Genomic DNA, 21,761 nt, shown 5'->3' with positions numbered 1-21,761 from the left:
GACAACGGCAGCAGGATCCAACACATCTCTCTCGGCAAATAAACATCCAACACACTGGGACTGGATTCGAGTCGTGTTGAATTTTTTGCATGAATTATGCAAAGGAGTGGGTTCAACTGTTGTGGGCGAGCTCCGAGTTCCGGGTATCCCAGGCTCCCACAAAGGGAATTCCTAAATGGGATTTGGGAAATCACAAGCCGAGCCAAGAGATGGGGAGCCGAAATTATAAGGGGATGGCGAGCTCAAACGGTGGGCAAATAATTTTGTTCGCTTTGATGGCATATCCAATTGCATTTAGTCTAAGTAATATTATATTTGAGGATGCTATGCAGCTTACGTGCCTGTACACAGAAAGAAATATAATAAAATTCTTTAAAAATGTGTACCTTAAGAAAAAGAAGGTTAAAACTGCCAGGAACTTTTTATTTTATTCCAATTTCTCTGTATATTTAAGCACATTTGCATTGCATGCGAGTGCAGCTATTAAAGCCTGGCCAATAAATTTTGGCAGCGTTAACTACGTGAAATCCCATGCCCATTTACTTTGGGCCCACGTCCATCTTTGGCAATGAATCCCCGGCCACCACCTGCAAAATTGCAACTTAACAATGCTTCAGAGGGTCGAGAACTCCTCTTCCACTCCCACTAACTTGGCTTTCGTACCCCATGTGGCAGCGACGCATGCGGCGTATAAATCAATATTGGCAATTTAAAATTGGCTGGCGGTGTATGAAGCCAATATCCGGCAACGCTCAGCAGCTCGAGTGTTTGTGTTGGGTCCTGGCGCTCTGGAGTCCTGGAGCGAGTGGGAAAAAAACTGTGCCTCGCTGCGGAACTGCGAAAAATAAGTGCCCCATTCGGTGGGTGGAAGTGCCCAGAACAGGCTCTTACAACTAGCCAGGGGTGTGTGTTTATAGGGATTTGGTATTCGGCATAACTCAGCCTTGACAACCAATCATATACATAAATCATAAAATATTATAAGGAATTGTTTTTTTTTTAACCTTGGTTTGAAATATTTTTTAAAATTCCCAAAAGCCTTCTGAAAATATTTTAGCCCACGCCACTGGATTTAAGGACACCACTGTGGATCTTAGACAAACATTATGCGGCACCCGAAACGTTCGTTCGTTCGATTTGCGTTTGGACATGGGTACGTGTGTAACAGAGTAATCGAGGTGGAGTTGGGTGCTATCCGAAGTTCATTAAAATACGCGTACGTACATTTGTGGTTATTTTTTCGCCAATGTGGTCAAGGGGTAAATAAAGCAAATAAATAGGTGCAGGTAGAAAACTCCACTAAATGACCGGGTAATAAAAAATAACGGAGTGTGGGTCACTGGAAAGTCGTTCTAAAGAATTACAGTTTATTTATTTAAACATAACACAATCAAAACATATTTACCATTTTCAAAGACTTCTGAAAATTAAAAAAATAGCTTGTATTATATTTTACAAAAAACCATCGTAGTAGAAATAAAATCCGTGAAAAAAACGATTATCACAGAGGGGATTGGATTTTTAAAACTGCGCAAATAAGTACCCCATCACTTGCAATTACTCTCTCATCTATGCAAATTAAATTTCGAAAATTTTATTTTTCCTAAATATTGAGCTGGAAGTCAAACAACAAAGCCCATACCCGCGGACATAACCACCTAATTATGCGCCAATAAGTATGCAAAATTAAAATATTATGCAAATTACATCGAATGCGGATAGATCGTTGAAATTTAAACGCTTTTGTTTTGACTTTTGGCCGGGCAGTGGAAGAGCGCAATAAAATTATGACATCATCATCGTCGTCGTTATCAGCAATGCGTCAAAAACAAATTACCCGCGCGAAGAGAGAAAGGTGGTGGGGAAATGATGCCGCATCAAAAATCTTGTTTACCCACTAAAAACCATCGAGAACCTCGGGTACGGGGCTTCAAAACTGTTTTTGCCGAGTGCGTGAAAAATAAAAATACTAAAACTGAGTTCGTATCTCTAGTTTTATTGTTGTTTGTCTGTTGTTATAATAAAAAATATTTCCTCGAAGAAAATGGTTGTGCCTAATAGGGAAATCAGTCAAGCATAAAGTATGGTAAACAGAGATAAATACCGAATGGCTATTGGCTCCCACTTTCTACCGAGAAAAATGAATAATAAAGTATTTGATGCTGAACTATTGGCATTGGTTGTGGAAAATCGATACGCATCGTTATATTCAATGGTTTAAATTGAAAAACCTAAATGCAATGAAGGTTAATGAAAACACGTTCAGAAATAAATCAGCTATAAATTGAAACGTAATATTCATGCGCAGATATAAATAAATCAACATATTATTAAACAGCAATAAGCGGTATAATTATTATTCAATTTCATTTAATGCTTTTTGTTGCCCCAAACCTATTTCTTTTTTGTGGGTGGTAATTTTATAGTTGGATTGAAATTAATAGGTGCCGTTCTGTCTGGCGTTGTGGGCGTTAATGCACCGTAAATTGCTTTAAAAGCAAAATATTGATTTTCACTCTCAAACCCAAATATTAAACTTTAATTTTCGCATGCCTTGTGAGGGCGCCAAGTCTTCCGGGTTCAATCCTGCAAGGCTTACCATAATGTTATTGGTGTATAAAACACTTTTCCTAATTAAAACCAATCCCGCCCCGCTGTTCGTTTTTTTTTCTTCCCCGCCAAATGCTCAACTATCCTTTGGGCCGTGCCAAGAGCTTAACATTAATTGCCGTCTTTCATTTCCCTTCCGTCGTCCTTTGCATTTGCACTCACCTGCCAGGCGGTGGAAAAATTGAAAGAAAAAATGCAAAAAAAAACCAAAGGTCCAGGCGAACGTAAAGTTAAGTAGGAAAACTGTAAAAGGTCTGATAAAAAAGTTCGGTGAATTGAAATGCCGGGGAGAAAAGCCGGCGGAATTGGAGAGCTAATAAAAAGTTTTCGCCTCCTTTCGAATTAAGTGGACAATCTTCTGTTGCTGCCAAATGCCGGCTTAATTACTGGCTTTGGCCTCAAGAAATTGCAGCTTGCAAATGGGACAATTTTTGGCAACAATGCATAAATAATTGAGTTTATTGATTCATTAAATCTTGAGCGACGATAAATTGGAGTAAAATGCAATTTGGATATAATCGTCGGCTAGTTGAAGTCATTTCCAGCTATGAATTTGACTTTAATGAATATTATAGAAATCCCATTTTCATTTTTTAATAATTTCAAAACATTTAAAAATATTTCTATTATATAATTTTTGAGGGCAGATTTCATATTACCGTCCTCAACCAATATTATTTCAAGAAGTCTATTCAATGAACTTGAATATAAAGTTGATTAAGTTTGCTCGGACGGAATGCGAATATTTTGGCAATTAGCTTTCTAATAAAGAGCCGAGATCTGAATCTGTTAATTAAGGCAAATATTTTACGAGAATATTTCTGCCACAACGCATAACGCATGCCGGAGGTAATTTTCCGAATTCGAGCTTTGCTTATCGATTTTCAGGCCATTTTCGAAGGATTCTGAGACACACACACACCCGCTCTCATGCAGTTGGCCTAAAGTTGTGCAATTAATTAATTAAATTTTGACTACAACCATGCAATCTCCATCTCCACGGCCCATTCCTATTCCCCCATCCAATGCGCCTTTTGTCTTGGCTCTGTCTGGCATTGTCGCTGCACAAGTTCTGGTGCACAATTAATCCTTATTAATTATACGCCGCCTGTGGATTTATGGCAAGTTTTGTGCGCTGGCATTTGGCCAAGACACACACGCACACACACACTCACTGGAGTGCGTTTCTGGGCCATGTAGGTTGCAAGTTGCCTCCACATTCCCTTCCCTTTTGCCACCATGACAATATCACCCAAAATTCCTCACATCTCTCCACCTGCTGCTTTTGACAGCTGAGACCCCGACAACAAGCCAATAGCCGATTGTCCGGCAGGGGCAGGCTCACGTCATTACCTAATCGCAGACAAAGGAGTCCTTAATTGCTCTCACCCAATTGAAAATGGCCCGGAGAAACAAGGAGCTGCTGGAAAACACAATGGCAAACATCAATATGTTTTTAATAACAAACTGTGCCAAGTATGAAAGTGATAAATCAAGAACTTCATCTGTTGTATGAACATATCTTGAAATATAAAGTAATATATATTTTTCCCTCACCTTTCTTACTTATAATTTTTGATTTGGGCGCATCACTATACACGTATTTAAAATTATGCAAATAGGGGTAGAAACTTTTCTCAACACCGTCAAGTTACGTTTTATTACATCCTCAATTCCTTGGCGACTGAGTTTCATAAATAAACGCACGAAATGTTTCTTTCTGGCAACTTTTTGTCGCCGCAGGGACTGTCATTAACTTAATGCTTACTGAGTCCATAAAAGTCACAGATTGTTTCGTATCGGCATCTCCGTCTATTATCAGTTTGTATCCTCTCATAGGAATGCCCTGCGTTCTCAATGGTATTATTTAAATTAAAGTCTCTTAACATGTATCTTAACATGTATCATGTATCTTAAATGTGAACTAAATATTATTAAATATTTAAAAATTCCTTTAGACCTCAGCTCTGGAGAATTTTAATGTAGGACATCATAATCAGAGCAATGACTTTTTTTCCAGTTTCTTGAACTCTGATTAGGGTTTCGGAGAAACCAAGAAATCTGATGTTATTTCGCAAGAAATGCAATGTGCATTCAGTCGAATTCGTCAAGTACAACTGATAAAGTCCACGACACCCTTATCAAAACTGTATAAATACGGAGTGAGGCCCAGCCAAAGTCACAGTCTCTTCAAGCCTCTCAAGCCGAGCTAAAGATGTCTCCCAAATTCGCTCTTGCAATTCTGCTCTTCAGCTGCCTTCTCCTGGGAATCGCCAATGCTCAGCAACATCGGTATCCCCAGCAACGCCAGCAGCAGAGATTCCAACAGAGGGTTGGGTATAATCAGCAAAGGGTGAGAAACTATTTAAATAAATTAAAAAATACATATTTTAATAGAATTTTACCAATTTTTTCCAGGTTGGAACTCGTAATATGGATGGCGGATCCGTACCTCCTCCGAATCTACCTCCTCCGGATGTAGGTCTACCACCTTCAGATGGTGGTGCATTCAACCCGGACTGCCTGCCCAATCAACTGGCCAGCGGCAATGTTGACAACAAGAGACCCAGGCAGAGGCATTAGAAGGAACTGCCCGCAAAAACAGGAAGAAATCTTAAGTCCACATGAAACCCATGATAATTGAATTGAAGTGTATTATCCTAAAATCTGAAATGTCCTCTTCGTCGGCAAAACAAATATAAAGAACTACCTTTGCTCTTATCTAAAAATGATGTATAAAATATTATGATGTAATTTTTTATTTTAAATTTATTTTAAATTTACATATTTGATTGTTTTTTTTTTAATAAATTTCTAAATAATAAAGGACTACATGCCTTTTTAAAAAACCCCATTTATCTATTTTTTTAAATGTGACTCGCATCCCTGTGTTTTTTTCACATTTTCCTTGGGACTTTTCCAAACCAAACCCACACGTTTTGTATCTCTGATGTTTGACAGCAATCAGTGCGATAAAATAGATTGTCATTATCATCAGTGGGACATTGGGTGATTTCGTTTTTATATGCGTCCGAGTGGATTTTTTCCGTATTTGCATCAATTTAGCAATCAGTCAAGCGCATTCTGTTAAACAGTAATTAACATAAATCAATTTAAATACAGCTTGGTTATGTAAAATGTTTATCCAACGGCCTGATGAGTTCACAGACGACATTAATTAGGCCAAATAAGAGAGGTTGACAAAAGGACTTTGGGGCAACAATTTTAAATGCAAAATATATATTCACTTCATAAGTTAGAGTGAATTTAATATTTTTATAATCTTAATTATTCTTTATTGTCTATAATAAAATAAAGGGAGTGATTTTTCCATTCGATAGATGATAATAAACGTTTTTTCCGTCGAGTTATTTGCATACTTTAGAAACCTTGATTTTCCATTGCCAAACAAAATCAAACTTTTTTTGCAACTGCGGCCAATTAATGTTTAATTAATACCAATAAGAATACACGCAAAAACGCAAAAATTAATTAAGCTGTGAAAGCACAAAAAACTATACAAATTTCTATTTCGTCTTTTTAATGAAAATTCCTAATAACTTATTTATGACTTTGCAAAAAAAAAATGCACAGATTTTTGTTGAATTTTGTTTCGGTACTATCGAAAGTGTCAAATTCTTTACAAAAACTAAAGCCGCGTAAAAAAGTTAATAATTAATTTGTGGAGCGTCATGAAGGTATAGCGAAAAAATAAAATGGGTTGTAAAACAAAGCAAACAAATATTGTGGGGATTCAAATAAGACCGATAAAATCGATTACGTGTGAAAATGTTGAGGTTGAATAGCTGTTAATTATAAATGATCATATCGGCAGCACAAGTCATTTAGCTAATCATATATTTACCACTTGATTTGCTGCTATTACTTTAATTAGTAATTTCAGTTATATTTTTATTTCATTTATATTTTGGTTCGAAACGCAACTACAAAAAGCCAAGGTCCTGTTTCTCGCAGTTTCTGCCACTCCCATTTTTCTTGTGCCAGTCGGAGGACCATTTACTTTCGAGACACAGGACTGGAGCCATTAAGTGCAATTGTATTGCGTTTTCGAGACAAAACACTCATCGCCTGTGTCCTCTGAAACGGCACGTATATAGAACGAAAACATTACAACTAAAAACCAAAGTGTGAACATATTGAAAGCCCTGGCTGCAGCAGCAAGGATTGCCATCGGAGGTTCCCACCATAAAGTACCCATTGTAAATAACCTACGCATCGGCAAGGAAGGACCTCCTTTTTCTCCCATTTTACAGCAGCGACGACTGTTGCTCCTTGCAGATGCTGTTGTTTTTCTAGCTGCTTTCACTTTACACCCAGGCGAATAATTCCCATTATGTATATACCTCTGCATATATGCATGTACATAGGGCTGGAGAGCTGCAAAAAATACTTCAAGTGTTCGCAATAAATTCCTTTAAAGCTTTTAAGCCGCAGCAGAAGCGGGCTGGTGAAAGGGCGGGTGAGCAGCAGTGGGTTAAGAGACCATAGGCAAGGCTCTGGAATTACTTAAAATGCGCTTTTAGGGTTAAGCTTGAGCACAGAGCCTCGCCTGCATCCATCATGGAGCGCTTAGGCACTTAAGCACTCCGGTTAGACCCTCGGGGTTGGGTTTTCAGGGCCATCTTGGAGTGCTCCGATTTTATGGGCAGCAGCCAAAGGTTTGGGTTGGTTATGGGCATAGTAACATTTAAGGAATCAAAACTTTAATTGTCGGTAGTAAAATTTTTTTTAAAGCTGTTAAAGCAGTTTAAAGTTCTTAAATTTCAGTGCCAAGATGTTAATAAAACTCTAAATATTCGTATCACTCAACGATAATTGACCTTTCTCGTGTGTAATTCTTATATAATCCTTTTGTTTGTTTTATGTCGATTAACTGGAAATAGACTTCCACATAAATGAAATCAAATGTAATAGGGAGATTTCCGCTAAATTCCTGATTGTATTTCTAAAGAATTGCAATGAACCTTAACATTTTACATTTACATTGTAGAAAACGTGTCAAAAATAAGCCTTAAGGATTTTCGAAGTGTTGACGTTTTAATTGCAACCAGCCAAGTATTTCCTAATTGCCTAAATTGACCTCGCTTTGCTGAGTACAATGAGGCAAGGTCAATAAGCCTGCCTCTTAACTTGATTTATATGAGAATGGGATTTTAGTGGGATTATTTCTGAAGAAGTAATTTTGTTTTCATAATTATTCGTGAAAATTACATTGATTGCAGCCTAATTAAAAGTCCAAATTAAATTTCCAATCGACAGCCTTTAATTTGGAACGTCAGAAATCACCTTGTAATTAAAATCAAACATCAATTTTGACTTTTGCCAAATTTTCCACAATCCTATTTAATCCTTTCACACTTGCACCGGGATTTGTAAGCACACATACACTAACGATGAATATAATGAAACTTCAACATCCTTGAAAACCGATAGGTGACATTTTCCCCCACATCGCAGCGAACAATGTAAGTCTCAATGCATTTGCTGCCTTTGTGCTTAATTGTAAATATTTTGCCACACACCTGATTCGTATATATTTGTGTACACTGAAGAAAAAAGGGAGTAACCAAAGTAAGAATTACATTTTAAGGGTTAAACATCATTACATTAATAGGAATAAAATTGTTTTTTAATTTTCCCATAATAATATTCTAAAATATTTTCCAATGTTACTCTTCGATTGGGTTTTCTTCAATGCAAATATATATCCAAGCGTGTTTGTGCAAAATGATGTGGTGGGCTGCTTGGAGGACTTGGCTCTCCGTTCTCCATTGATTTTGGCCCTAGGTGCTAAGATTACACAAATTGCAATTTATTTGTTTGGCCAACCGAAGCCAATGCAGGGAATCGCTTATGTATCTGGCCACATCCCGTCCTCCGTCCTCCTTCCATGTCCTGCACTGATTAATATGTCTTGTGTTTTGTGTATTTGCCTTTGTGTTTATGTTTGCATTTAACTGGCAAACTGGATTGGAATCGCTTCGAAGTGCCGGCTCCCCACTTCCCACCCACTTCTCACCTGGAAACCCGAGACCGGATTGTGATATGCATGACCTAGACAAATATTGTGCGTTTGCAAGCACTTTGTCATTGGTGTTACAGCTTCAGTTACAGCTACAGCAACAACTACAGCTAGCCGGCACCAATGGACACATTTGTTATTTTGAAATATTTTGTTGATTTTACCGGAGAGAAGAGTTTCCAGCAAGGACTCACATTTGAGGTTTTCATTTGGCTAAAAGCGGAGGCTACTGCACAAGCCATTTCTCATTGCCCTCCTTTCTTCGCCGCACTGAGTGACACACTAATTGTCCTGCTTGTTGTGCCCCGAGATGCATTCACCATTTGCAATTGGTTTAACCTGGCGTATGAGTGATTTAATATTGAATTATGGCTTCTGATTTATTTCGCATTCACAATCTGTAATGGATTTATGTCATCCTATTCGTTTCCTCCTGGTGTCTTCTATTTCTCTGACTTCTGATTGCCAAAAAAACGGGGGGCCAAAAAAAAAATTTTAACTCAAATGCTAAAGCAATTGCAGCACATTTGCCGGACGGCACTTTGCCAAGAAAAATAAAGCCCTGCCAAGTTCTTGGCGCAGTCACCGAAATTACTGCCCTGGGGTGTGAACAAAATGCAAATATTACACAGCTCATTAAGCCTGAATTGGATTTGGGGATCCACGATTTTAGCGCCTCCAAAAAAACTTGGCATCGTTGATTTCTTGAGCAAGCTCAAAAGTGATTGGAAAAGTAAATAATTTTAATGGCTCCGAGTTTTATATAATTTTTTCACAAGTTTTTTTTTAAGTTTATAAAGAAAATTACTTATTATAAATCTGTTAAAGATTTTTGCTTAGAAATGTTTTTTAAATTGCTTAATTTAAATTATACAATAAATTTAATGTTTTCTGAAGTATAAGGTAATTTTTGTAATTTTAGAACTTTAATCTTCATAAAACCAAAGCCATAGGATTTAAAGATTTTCATTGTACTTCACCTGAATTATATTATTACAACTGAGGAAGCCTAGATCCTAAAATCCCCATTCAATTGGCTTTCTCTTTCAGCCAGGTTTCCGAGGTCGTTCATTGCGGCCTCTAGTTAATTTATAATGCCCGACTTCAATGTTAATTTACGTTTAATGAATTTTAATTGGGCCCTTCCTAGTCCCAAAACCACAAACTGCCCGCGCTGCCACCCAACAAAATTGACAAATTACATTCGGTTCGGAGAGTCCCTTCTCTAAAGTGACGGGGAAAAATGGAGTTCGGCCGGGGACCAGGACGCTTTCGTCCTCTATGTCCTGGGCCCTTGCCATTTCAGTTCATTTTGTCGCCGTCGCCGTTGTTTGTTGTATTCTATTCTATTTCATTTTAGATTTTTTTTTCGGGTGGTACGCTTGAAAGGTCTAAAATCGCGTTCCTTGTGTGTGTGTGTGTTTTGGCCTAATCAAAAATTTCAAACACGTTTTATATTGGCAACGCAAAAGTCATTTATTCAATTTGCAAACCAGTTTTACGTTGCGTAATCTAATCAAAAAGGTTGCGACTCAACTCGACTCCACTAGCTGGCGATGGGAGGCCGAAACAGGGTCTACAAATGTATATGGCTCTATATGGAAGCCGCTATATGGAGGTCCTTTGGCCGCCTGCCAAAATAGCAGCAAAAAGAAGGGACAGAAACAAAAACAAACAAAGTCACCGAAAAAGTTCAAATGCCGAAAACTAAAAATAGTAAAATGGCTGTGACGTCACGGAAAACATTAGGGAAACGCAGATTTTCATCGGGAAAATCCATATACGGAGGACTGATGCAAACACGTTATGAAAAACATTACTCAATTAGGTTCAATCTGTCGGCAGCAGTAAATTGAATTAAAATACTTTTTTTACTCATGAATGAAATTCTTAGCTTTCGTTTACAAAGTGCCTTTAAAACTTTAATACAACCATTTAAAATAAATATTATACCGTATGTAGAATCACAATCAGCTCAAATACATTTTTACAAGTATGTTTTTTTCATGCGGATTAATGGGAAATTTGCCTTCTTCGTAAACAGTGGTGAACTGTGATAAGAGATTCAAAATGACCCTGAATTCTGATCTTTTAAAGTAATGGAAAAAAGGGAAGAATGAAAATTGTTTTGATCAACATACTTACATTTACAAATGTAAGTATTCTTTTTAACTAGAATTTTAATTTTATGGGCCAAGAGTACAAGTATACTATACTAAGAAAATTAACTCGAAATTAACCCAATAACATTTCCATGGAAACATAATTTCCACATAAGAAACAGATAAGCCTATCACATTTCTTCAGAATTGCAATAATCGTTTACTTCGTTTTCCTTATGTGCAATTGATAAAGCTGGCAGGTCTGGCGGTCGCCTTATCAGGAAGGTATAAATACGGTCTTCATCGCAGCTTCAGTCACAGTGTTTTCCAGTCTCTCAAGTCTAAAGAACTAAAGATGTCGCCTAAGTTTGCACTTGCAATTCTGCTCTTCAGCTGCGTTCTCCTGGGAATCGCCAGTGCCCAGCAATATAGGTATCCCCAGACATATAATCGGCCAAAGGTCAGTATAAATTATTAAAAATATCATTTATACATTTTAATCGAAACTCGTTAATCTTTGCTAGGTGGCCGCTCGTAATCTGGATGGCGGTGGCCCCTTACCTCCCAACTTCCCCCCACCAGCCGGCGGTCCTCTAGATGGCGGTGCTGTTAACCCGGACTGCATGCCCAATCAATTGGCCAGCAACACTGTCGACAACAAGAAGCCGAGGTCGAGGCACTAGTGGCAAAAACATATAACTCAAAGTGGAAACAATATCGTTATCCATTTTTAAAAAAACCTAAATTAATTGATTTGGAATTTTGTTTAAATGAATTAAAAAAAAAAAATTGTTTTGGTGGCAATAAACACTTTAAAAGCATTTTATTAAACTTTATTATTTTTTTGGGTCCTAGAAACCTATCATATATTTTATTATCATTAAATCAGTAAGTAAGTAAAGTCTGTTCCCCCCTTAAGTTTATTTTATGACGTGCAATTATTCCGCCAAATCCAATTAAAGTTCCACATTCAATGGCTTAAGGAAGTCCTTGGTTCCGCAACTGCGATAAATCGTAAAGCTCTGTCCCGGAATCGTGTGAATGCACTCGGCAACTGTCTGGGAACCCATTCCATCCCAGAAATCGGAGGATCCCCATTCCCATTCCCATACCCATACCCATAGACAAACCCCCTGGACAGACGGACGTTGCCCGATTAGTGCTGCGAACATGAAAAACAGATATGCTAACGTGGCAAACAGCCGCAACAATCGGAGGTAGACCTGCCACGCCCACCCGGTGAACGCGCGGGGGGCGGTGGGGCTGAGCCAATAAAGTGTTTAACATTTTCGCCCGTACATTTTAATGGGGAAATGAAACAATTTCGGGTGCCAACGATGGTGGGTTGGTGGTTGGAAGGGGCGTGGCCTCCACGCCTATATGCAGATTAAGCGCGCATTTAACAATTTTACGCTGCATACATTTAGGCGACCGGCCTGGCGGCAGCGAGCGAAATCCTCAGCCGGAGCTTCCATTCACTCGCCGTTTCAGTTTCTGTTGCATCAATAAATTAAATGCAGATTTCCATTTTCGTACATGCAATGTACTACGAGGGAAAATGGGCGGCAGGTGACCGCCCAGCGAATTCGGTTCAATATCGCCAAGCGAAACCAGCTCGGCAGTTAGGAGTGCCTGGGAAATTGTTGCATGCAGTTAATTATTTTGCACAGGTTTTTGTGCATCGCAACTCTTGCACTTGCCCCGGCGACTAATTGAAATAAAACATGCCCGCTACCCGGTTTAATTAAATAAGACCCAAAAATGCAACGACTTTAACTCCGGCTGGCATTAATAAATTTCACTTTTAATTGCTGCGGAAATTGCATTAAGCCACCGAGTAAGGTAAAATGTCATTTTCCAAGTTCGCCTGACACCTTTGGCTTTAATCAACTTGATGTCCCGCTTTTCCGCAAACCAAATGCGGGATTCGCTCAAAAGGAAAACTTGATCGGAAGGCGTCGAGGAAATTCTTCGTTACCATTTTGCGGCAGGCGTGAAATTTCGGGGCAACATGGAGAACAGGAAACAGCACTCAACAAAATAAATGTTTTTTCTAATAACATAGTTCTTTAGAAAAATATTTTTATTTCGATACTTATTAAAATGCTTTTTTTATGATTTTTAGCTTAACCGTTGACTTTTCAGGGTTTCTATGTCCTTTTTTTCGAAAATCTATCCTTGTTATCGCCAGCCAGAACATTAAACGATCCACAGCAATTGCCTCCTCCGGATGGGGGCAATGGAAATGGCATGCCTAACGGTGGGAATCCACCACCAGAAGGAGGTCCTGAAATTGGAGGAAATCCACCACCAGAAGGAGGACCGAAGCTCGGAGGAAATCCACCACCAGAAGGAGGTCCAAACACGTGGGTATCTCCCGATCCACCCAAATTTCGTGCTCCATATGGCTATATAATTAAATTATAATTAAATTGATTTAATCATTTTAAACAATATACTTACATTTTGTCTAGGAACTTGTTGTTGAGGATACCGATACTGGTACTGGGCATTACAGAATCCCAGCATAATGCTGCAGAAAAACAGAATAGAAAGTGAAAAATAAAGCGGCATCTTTAGCTCGACTATAGAGTCTTGAAGAAACTGGGATTTATATATTATTTAGCTGCCTATTTAAACGCTTTTGATAAGAGACGTATAGGCTTTATCAACATTACTTAAGAACAATGAAATTACATTGAACTTTATGGAGTGCACTGAATTCTTTGAATTTCCAATCGCAGTTGAATGACAATTAATGCGTTAAGCCCATTTCCAGGGAATCAAGATGAAAGGCAGACATATATAAAATAATGTGAAAAGTCGTTTGAAACAAGAACATTTTTACATTTAGCAGGAACATAAACATTTTTTAGTACTCCGGAGAGTGTACTTTAAATAATTTTATTTATTTCAGGAACAAGTAAAAGAGTAAAGTAGTAATAAATATTTTTAAAACTAAAAAAATAGTAAGAAATTTGAATTTTCATTTAGTTCTTCGACAAAAAATTAAAAAACAAAAATATTGTGAATTTTTGCAGTGCACTAGATTCTGGAAGAGAAATGTATATCGGATGAACCCCAACCTGGATAAGGTCCATTCAAACACACACACAGACATTTGGCAAACTCTTGGGCTAACCAAATCCAATTGGCCAACATTCGTATGCGATTTCAGAAACCAAATCTGGTAATGGAAGGGTGAGAATCGAGACCGGGACTATACGTGTGATAAATAAGGCTTTCGGTGGGCGGGGTGGGTCAGGATTTTGCTACCTCAACGTTGTCCGTTTACCTGGCAGCCATTTTGGCCTCGGCCCCCGGAAAACTTTCAGCTACCGAACTCCAGTTGGACAACAATTTTCCTTTCGCCATTCGCTTTTGCATTCTTTTTTTTTTTGTTTGCTCCTTTTTGTGTGCAGGTTTTGTGGTCTCCGCTTTCCTTCGCTTCGGTTTCGTCCTCAGCTTTTAGTAAAATTTGCATTTTGCTTGATTTACGGAAAGATTTGAGGCTATTGCAACGCAACTTTGATGTGTGTATCAATTTAGCCAAGTGTTAAGGTTAAGGATTCGGATTGCATTCGTCCGGGATCCGGGCTCCGCTTGTTGTTTGTCCTGGCAAACATTTAGTTATTGCATAGTGGTGTTTTTTCCGAGTATCCAGGGAAACGGAGGGGATGTGCAAACGCTGATAGAGTGACCGCACAGATAAGTCAATTGGCATTGCATTTGATTGCAGGTGTTCAGGATGGAAAAATGGGGATGAAGATGACATGTTTGCGAAGCTTTGGTCATTTCAAACTTCAAATGGTAGAGATTTAAGTATTTTCGAATTTTCTGATAATACTTGACAGGATTTTAGTCCATCAAAGGTACAAACAAATTACAAAATTGGAGAAAACTCTTAGTAAACAACTAGTGTTTTTCTATTTATTAAAAATGTAATCTATGTTATTAATATAATTTATAAAATAGTTTAAGTATTCTCTAGTAAACATTATTTTTTGGTTAATTCAATTTTGGTTACTTTGACTCCTTTATGGTTTATGGATATGACTTATAGTTATGCCTTTCCCCGATTTTAAACCTTGGTATGCACAATTTTTAAGCTTCCCCAACCAAAAGCGCATTAATTCCGCCGAAAAAACGTGCCATACTTTGTGGCTGTAATTTGCTTGAGCGCTCTTCTAACGACTTTTCTCACAAAAGTCATAACCTGGCAGGCAGACAAACGCAGACGAACAAACAGACAAACAGGCAAACAAACAAACGACTTAAGTGCAAACAATTAAAAGACAAACAGCTCAATGCTGGCTCACACCCAAACACACAAACACACACAGGCCAACAAACACCCACACATACGGATGCCCAAACAAGGAATTCGCAGAAGTTGAATGTTTTTTGGGGCGCGACAGAGGAAAAAGTTCCTTCTGGCGGCTCAAAAGTCGAGCCATGACATCTGAGTCGGAGTTTTAACTTTCGGGGCTTCTCTTTTTTACACACTTTGCCGGCAGAGATTGTAAATGAGAAGTTTGGTTGAAAAGTTTGGGGGAATTCGAGATGGCGGTGTTATGGACAAGTGGTGAATTTATAGCGCACATATGTGTGATTTCGAATTTCATAGGAGAATATTTCTTGGAAATTGCTCATTAAATTAGAAAAACTTTGGTTTAAGAAAAAAATAGGATAAATCTGAAAAATTAAAATTATAGGTATATAAAAAATTAAAAATTCTGTTTCCCAAACACAAGGATTTCCAAAAGATTTATGGTATACCATAAATATACCACATTTCAAGTCCAAATTGATACCACATAATATCAAACTGATCATCGTTTCATATCCAGTTTTTTTTTTTGGGTGTTGTCAAGTGCTAAAAAAGTGTTTTTTGTGTAGAAAATATGCTTTGCATTTGAATGATAATGGCATTCCCCTTTCGCATATTTTCTCAAGCATCTTTGGAGGACATTCAGGCGTAATTTTCAGAGAATTTCAGCCTTTTGTTGTATTAAAAAACCACCTCATTTCACTGCATATATTAAGTGTGTAAAACGTGTCAGAATCTGGGACTGTCTTCCTTCTTTCGACTCGCTTCTTGTCTCCTCGGGCATGTCATTCAATCATTTCAAGAGGTGGAGCCGCATCACAACACATTCCTGGTAATAAAATGCCCGACAATCTGGCTCGTGCTGGAATTTGGAATTTTGATTTTTCAGGTAACGTCAACACGGGCGAAAAAGAAAAGTGAGAACCAGGACTGGGGGTGGGGCTAATCTCCCGGCGACCGCCAAACCGCACATTAGCTGGGGATGTGCTGGAAATGCTCTGCAAACATTTGGGCCTGACAGCGGCCAAAAAATCGTGCATTGACGATGATAACGTGATGGCCTGGCCCCAACTGACATCGTCCATCGTCCGTCGACTGTCGACCATTGGTCCCTCTGCATATTCACGCCGCATTAGCGCTCGGTGGCCAGCGTTCCGGGCCTGCAAAACCGGACACAGAGCGGCGCATTTGGGTTTTGGGGTTGGGGGCTCGGGTTTTGGGTTTTTGGGTTGTTCGAGTCTGCAGCTTGTGGTTCCCCCGAGCCAACGCTGCTGCTCCGCCTCGGTTGATGCTTTTGACACGATCTACTGATTTCCGGGACGGGACGGGATGGGAGGCTCTCGGTTTCGGACGCCTCTGCCAACTTGCGGGCTAAACGTATGCTAATCGGCTTGTTTGGCTCAGGTGGGGCACAGGCACAGGCACTCAGATGCAGGTGATTTTGCTGTGAAATGCATCAAATGTCTGCGGCGAGGAGCCAGCGAATGGCAATCATATCAGTACCGAGCAGAAGGAAAGCAGGATTTATTTACTTATTTACTCATTTTCATTTTAATTAAAATTTCCACCCTCTTAAAAAAAATTGCTTAAATAAATACATAAAAACGTAATTATATTTCCCTAATAATTTAAATTAATTACATTTATTATTTAATTATTTACTTTAGTTTTAATAATCACTTCTTATTTATATTTATTACTTATTACATTTAAATTTCAATTAAATAGCAACCAAACATTTAACCGCAAACTTTTCACGGCATTGTGTGTGGGTGTGGAAGCAAAGTTGTACCACCTCTCACAATCTGACGAGCGGTTGAAATAATATCTTTTATTAGCATAATGAAGTCATAAACAGTGCAGCAGTTAACCCGCAAAGTCAACAAGTCAACAGCACCAGATAAAATCATCAGTCGCCCACATTAACTTCAATTCGCTCCCTCGCACACGCAGCTCTGTACTCCTGCAACCCTGTATCCTTGCATCCTTGCACTGCTTCTACGCCCGATAAGCGATCGCAGAGAAGAAAAAAAAAGGGAGAGGGAGCGCCATTCAACCCATTTACATGCAGCGCAAGCAGGGCGGAAACGGAAGTGGAAGTGCCGAGGCAGCTCTGAAATAATATCAAAAATGGCTGCCGGAGGCGGCAACAAAAAGTTGCAGCTGGTCACAAATCATCTTAGGAGCTACGTGCTGCAGCCGATGCCAGTGTTGTAAAATGCTAACGAGCCCCGGCAACCTTTGTTGTCCTGCCCCGCCTTCGTCCTTCCTCCTTCATCATCCTCCTCCACCATCATCATCATCATCATCGTCGTCGTTGTCGCCGATGTCGTCGCTTTGAGTGACTTTGGCATGAATGCGGAAGGTGGCCGGCAACTAATTTAGCTGCCTTTGCGAAGTCAGCGGCATTTCATTTCCCGGGATTATCCACGGGGTGTGTTCTTGGTAAGGGACTCTCAAATGCAACTTTCGGTGCGGGTACATAGGTCGTTGATAAAATCCCAGAAATGGGGAAAATTAAGGTCGAATTTTTTTTTGGCAACATATTCCATAAACAAAATATATTTAAATAAAATATAATACTTAAGTCATTTAAATCAATGGGTTTATTCTTCTTAATCGTATCTTCATCATCTTTATATATCATTTTAATTTGTTAATATATATTATTGATTTTAAATAGCAATGGACTATCCATTATAACGAGATTAAATTTAAAAGAAATTTAAAATGTAGGTAATAAAATATTTTTCTGGAAGCAAACAATTGAATATGAAAACATGACTTTTCTTAAAAGTTAATTTATATTTTATCTTCAGTGATGAGTAACTTTACTTGTTTATTTAATTGTATTTTATTGCCATTACATAAGGCTCATAAAATGTATTTCAGAACTGAACTTTCACCTTTTAGAGAAAGTGTTTACCGGAATCCCGTGGCAAGAACAGCGTCTACATCTCAGTTTCAGCGAGCAGCAGCTGCTGGCACCTGTGAGCAGCTCAGCTCGGGCAGCAGTTGCAGGCTGCAACTATAAAATACCAATTTACTCCGCATGCAGTTAGTATACTTTCTTGGCAACGAGACGAGGCCCGGTCCCCCCTACCCCTCTATACCGATTCCGAATCCGGCTGGCATTCCCTTTGGCTCTTGCCCTGGAATCTAGAATCTGGAGGGGATGTTGATGCTGGGGGGAGGGCACCAGAGGGTACCGAGTGTGTGCGGATGGGTTTTTCGCTCTGCTCTCTGGGCTTTCTTTTAGCCGGAGCCATTTTATGTATTTTTATGGTAGGTTGCAGCCACTGACGCTGCTGCCGCTTGGCCCGGAAAGCGGAAACCGAAAATTGCTACTTATTATGTTACTAACTTTGTGTTGCCGCCACCGCTCGACTCCTTCTGCGCTGTCCCAGAAACTCCTTGTGTGTGTGGATGTGGAGCTATGGAGCTAGGCAGCCCGTTGTTGGCTGGTGTGATAATGTCAGGTTTTGTTAAAATTAAATTGCATGTCTTGCTGCGTTGAAGTTAAATTATGGCCTCCCAGGGTCGAAGGTGTGGCATTCAACTTTACATCTCCAACTGGGAATAGTTTCACGAAAACTTTTTCACCTCGAATGGCAGTGGCAGTGGCATTCAACTTTAAACGGCCCATAGAATGAAAATGTACGCTCAAAAATTTCAAACAATTTTTTAAAGCCTCACGTTGACTATTTTTTTTCGTTTTTTTGGGACATTTTCAGATTTCTTTTCCGCAGTTTCACAGCGGGGCGCAGCACAGAAATATAACATTTTTTGCGTTTCACCGCAAACAGTATGCAACAGATTTTTTCTTAGCCACATGGTGCCAGAACAAAAACAGTCGCCCATTTTTGCGAAGCGCGCGCTCCAGCGCCAAAATGTATGCAATGCTTCTTTTTACTAGCCTTTTTCCTCTTTTTTTTAGTTGACTGCGATAACCACACGCTGTGATTTTTACCGGCATTACGAAATATTAACAGCATACAGCAAACATAAGAAAAGCGATATTTCCTTTTTAAGACGGCCTCCGGCTGAGGGAGAGTGGAAAATTTGAGTAATGGCTGTTTGATGCCCAAGAGACTGGCTTTGTGGTAATGGACTTGTCTTGCAAATTTCTCTGCGTTGCAAATTTAAAGTTCGAATTACTTGTGGTGAAACACAGCAGTTAGAATTTGTTTTAAGTGATTCTGAAGAAGAAGACAACTTTCGGGTAGACAAAGAAAACTTTATATCTGTAATTAATAACAGAAAATGGACTTGGGTGGATAGAAAATATCAAATTTTAGCAAATTCCACTCGACAAAATTATTGAGGAGTTGTGTGAGTCACAATATTAATTCGTAAACAAAATCGTCGTTTAAAGATAAAAGGAATTAAGATAAACGAATTACTTCCATATATTCATGCATTTAAATAATATTTTAGATATGTTCTGTAAAGTTCACTATACAACTAAACACTGATGAGAAAATCTTGCTTATTTGCTCAACAATTAAAATGCAACCGATCCATCATCGACTGTCCTTGACCTTATTAAAAGGAAAACCTCTTGGGAATCCATTTGGGAATGTTTTCCTCAACCCCTTAACCCTTTGGAAGTGGCAGCTTTGGCCAACATGAGCAACAACACGTTCTAGGGCAATAAATCTTGGCCGACGAGTATTTTGCACGTATGCGGAAGGATGGCAAACGCAGGAGAGAATTCAAGACAGACAGGAGACATGTCGCATTCCTTGGCAGTTACTTATTTTTTTTAGTGTATCGCTGTGACCTTTGACCAGCTCAGAAGTAGTAGACAAATATGGCAGCTACAATGCAAAACGGAAAATGTCCTCAATGAGCCATAACGTTTTCCATTTTCAATTGGAAACTCGAAATTCCAGCACGCCATCCGCATTTCGCTTTGTAATTTATTGGCTTCCCAACCGAATCGTTGCACATGTATATTCTGTATATTCCGTGTACTCCGAACACCCCTAGCAATCGGGGATCGGGCCAAACTGTCCCTATATTTGCGCCGCTCCAAGGAAGGCAAACATTAACGAATGTTCAACCACCTCCGTATCAATATCAGCCCGCTTTCCCCTTTCTCTTTTCCCCTTTCTCCTTGCCCATTTCCCGGGCGTGTATCTCTAAATTGAGTACGTGTTGTTCTAGCTGTTGAACGTGTTTTGGTAAGTACTTGGGCCAACATCACATCACACTCACGTGTGTGTGTGTGGGGTGTGTGCCGGGAAGTTGGCAACATATTTCTTTCAGTTATATGGATTTCCAAACGTGTCTGATTGCCCTCTAATGGCATTTTATTGCATTTATTAAAAAGAACTTAAGACCTCCGGGGCTAATGCCGAAATCCGCAAATTAGATGCTTGAATGGCATTGTTTTAAAAGGCCCCCCAAACACCCAAGGCGCAAAAAATAAGTAGCAATTCTAAATTAGGCTTAAGTGTAAGCCATAAGATAAGAATGAATATAAATATAGGTAGAATAAATTATTTGTTTGCATTATGTGAGTTAAATGATAAGAATTAATTTCTATTTTAATCTGTGGCTTATTTTAACATTTACATCTTTACAGATTTTTTAAAAAGGTAAATGCAATTTCGGTATGCTTATTATAACCCTGCAGGAAACGGAATCAGTTTTGGACTATTAAAATACTAGTTGGGTCAAGAAGGTTAACTAGTTCAAGTTATGTCCATTTCCTTGTAACGAAGTGGTCCATTTTTCATATGCTTGTCGTCGGAAACAACTAGTCCATTTGCTACTAGTTTTGCACTAGTGACTGTTAACCAATTTATAGTTACAGCTGTTAAACTACACTCAAAAAAATATTTTCACAAAAAAATTAAAAATAATCTCTAAACCATCAAGTGATTGAATTTCACTAGTACTTGACGATGCCTAACTTGAGTATCCTAATTTAGTATCCAATTAATGGGCGCGGTACAGTAAATGATAATTAAATGGAATTAAAACAAACTTACTTTTTTTGAGGCAAGTCGCCCTCTCTAGGACTTGAACCCGGGACCTTTGGATTTGTAGACACACTAACTGATTGAGCCATACACGCATCACATTTTGTATTGCCCTAACAAGGTTTATGAATTTTAGTGTGACATAATTCAAAAACAGTGATTTTTCACATATATATTGCCTCGGACAGATTAAACAAAGTTTAAAATAAAACTAAAGCATCACCTAGCAAAGAAAAAACAAAAAAAAATGTACAGAGACTGGGGATTGAACCGAGGACCTCGAGTGTTTGATTTGTTTATTGTTAAATTTCCCCAAGACATTTACCGTCTAGGCTATATTTTTGGATCATATGTGTTTCATTTGCAACTAGTTAAATTCCAGTTGCCTTTTAACTAGACCCTAACATGTATTTGTTCTACCAGTTAAATATTTTTATGGTTTTTTTTTGTCCGAAAGGTACTAGTCCGAGACAAGTTTATTTTTTACTAGTTTTGTATTAATCATTTTTTCGACTAGCACAAATTTTCTAGACCCTATGTAGTCCAAATGCATTCAGACAAATTCCGGTTGCTTTATATTAGTTATTTAACTAGTTGTTTTTCAGACTAGTTCGCATTTTTCCTGCAGGGAAGTTATCGAAATGTAGAAGAAATTTTTGAAATTGCACCGTTAATTAAAAAGTTAT

At 38.7% G+C, this 21,761-nt stretch overlaps 2 protein-coding genes across 2 annotated transcripts; both read left to right on the top strand.

Moving 5' to 3' along the window:
- The first annotated feature begins 4,825 nt into the window (after positions 1-4,825).
- Positions 4,826-5,239, top strand: LOC108061203 (uncharacterized). Its single transcript, XM_017147286.3, has 2 exons — positions 4,826-4,963; positions 5,029-5,239. Exons 1-2 carry the CDS (start codon positions 4,826-4,828, stop codon positions 5,191-5,193), a joined length of 303 nt encoding a protein of 100 aa, XP_017002775.2. The 3' UTR covers positions 5,194-5,239.
- A 2,741-nt stretch (positions 5,240-7,980) lies between these two features.
- On the top strand, positions 7,981-11,548 carry LOC108061278 (uncharacterized). Its single transcript, XM_017147366.3, has 3 exons — positions 7,981-8,096; positions 11,009-11,215; positions 11,280-11,548. The coding sequence occupies exons 2-3, from the start codon at positions 11,111-11,113 to the stop codon at positions 11,436-11,438; spliced, it is 264 nt and encodes an 87-aa protein (XP_017002855.2). The 5' UTR covers positions 7,981-8,096; positions 11,009-11,110; the 3' UTR covers positions 11,439-11,548.
- The last annotated feature ends 10,213 nt before the right edge of the window (positions 11,549-21,761 follow it).

The sequence above is a fragment of the Drosophila takahashii genome, chromosome 2L, assembly GCF_030179915.1.
Source record: "Drosophila takahashii strain IR98-3 E-12201 chromosome 2L, DtakHiC1v2, whole genome shotgun sequence".
Classification (NCBI taxonomy): Eukaryota; Metazoa; Arthropoda; class Insecta; order Diptera; family Drosophilidae; genus Drosophila; species Drosophila takahashii.
The sequence above is the reverse complement of the archived record's forward strand: the minus strand, read 5'-3'. Positions and strand labels throughout refer to the sequence as shown.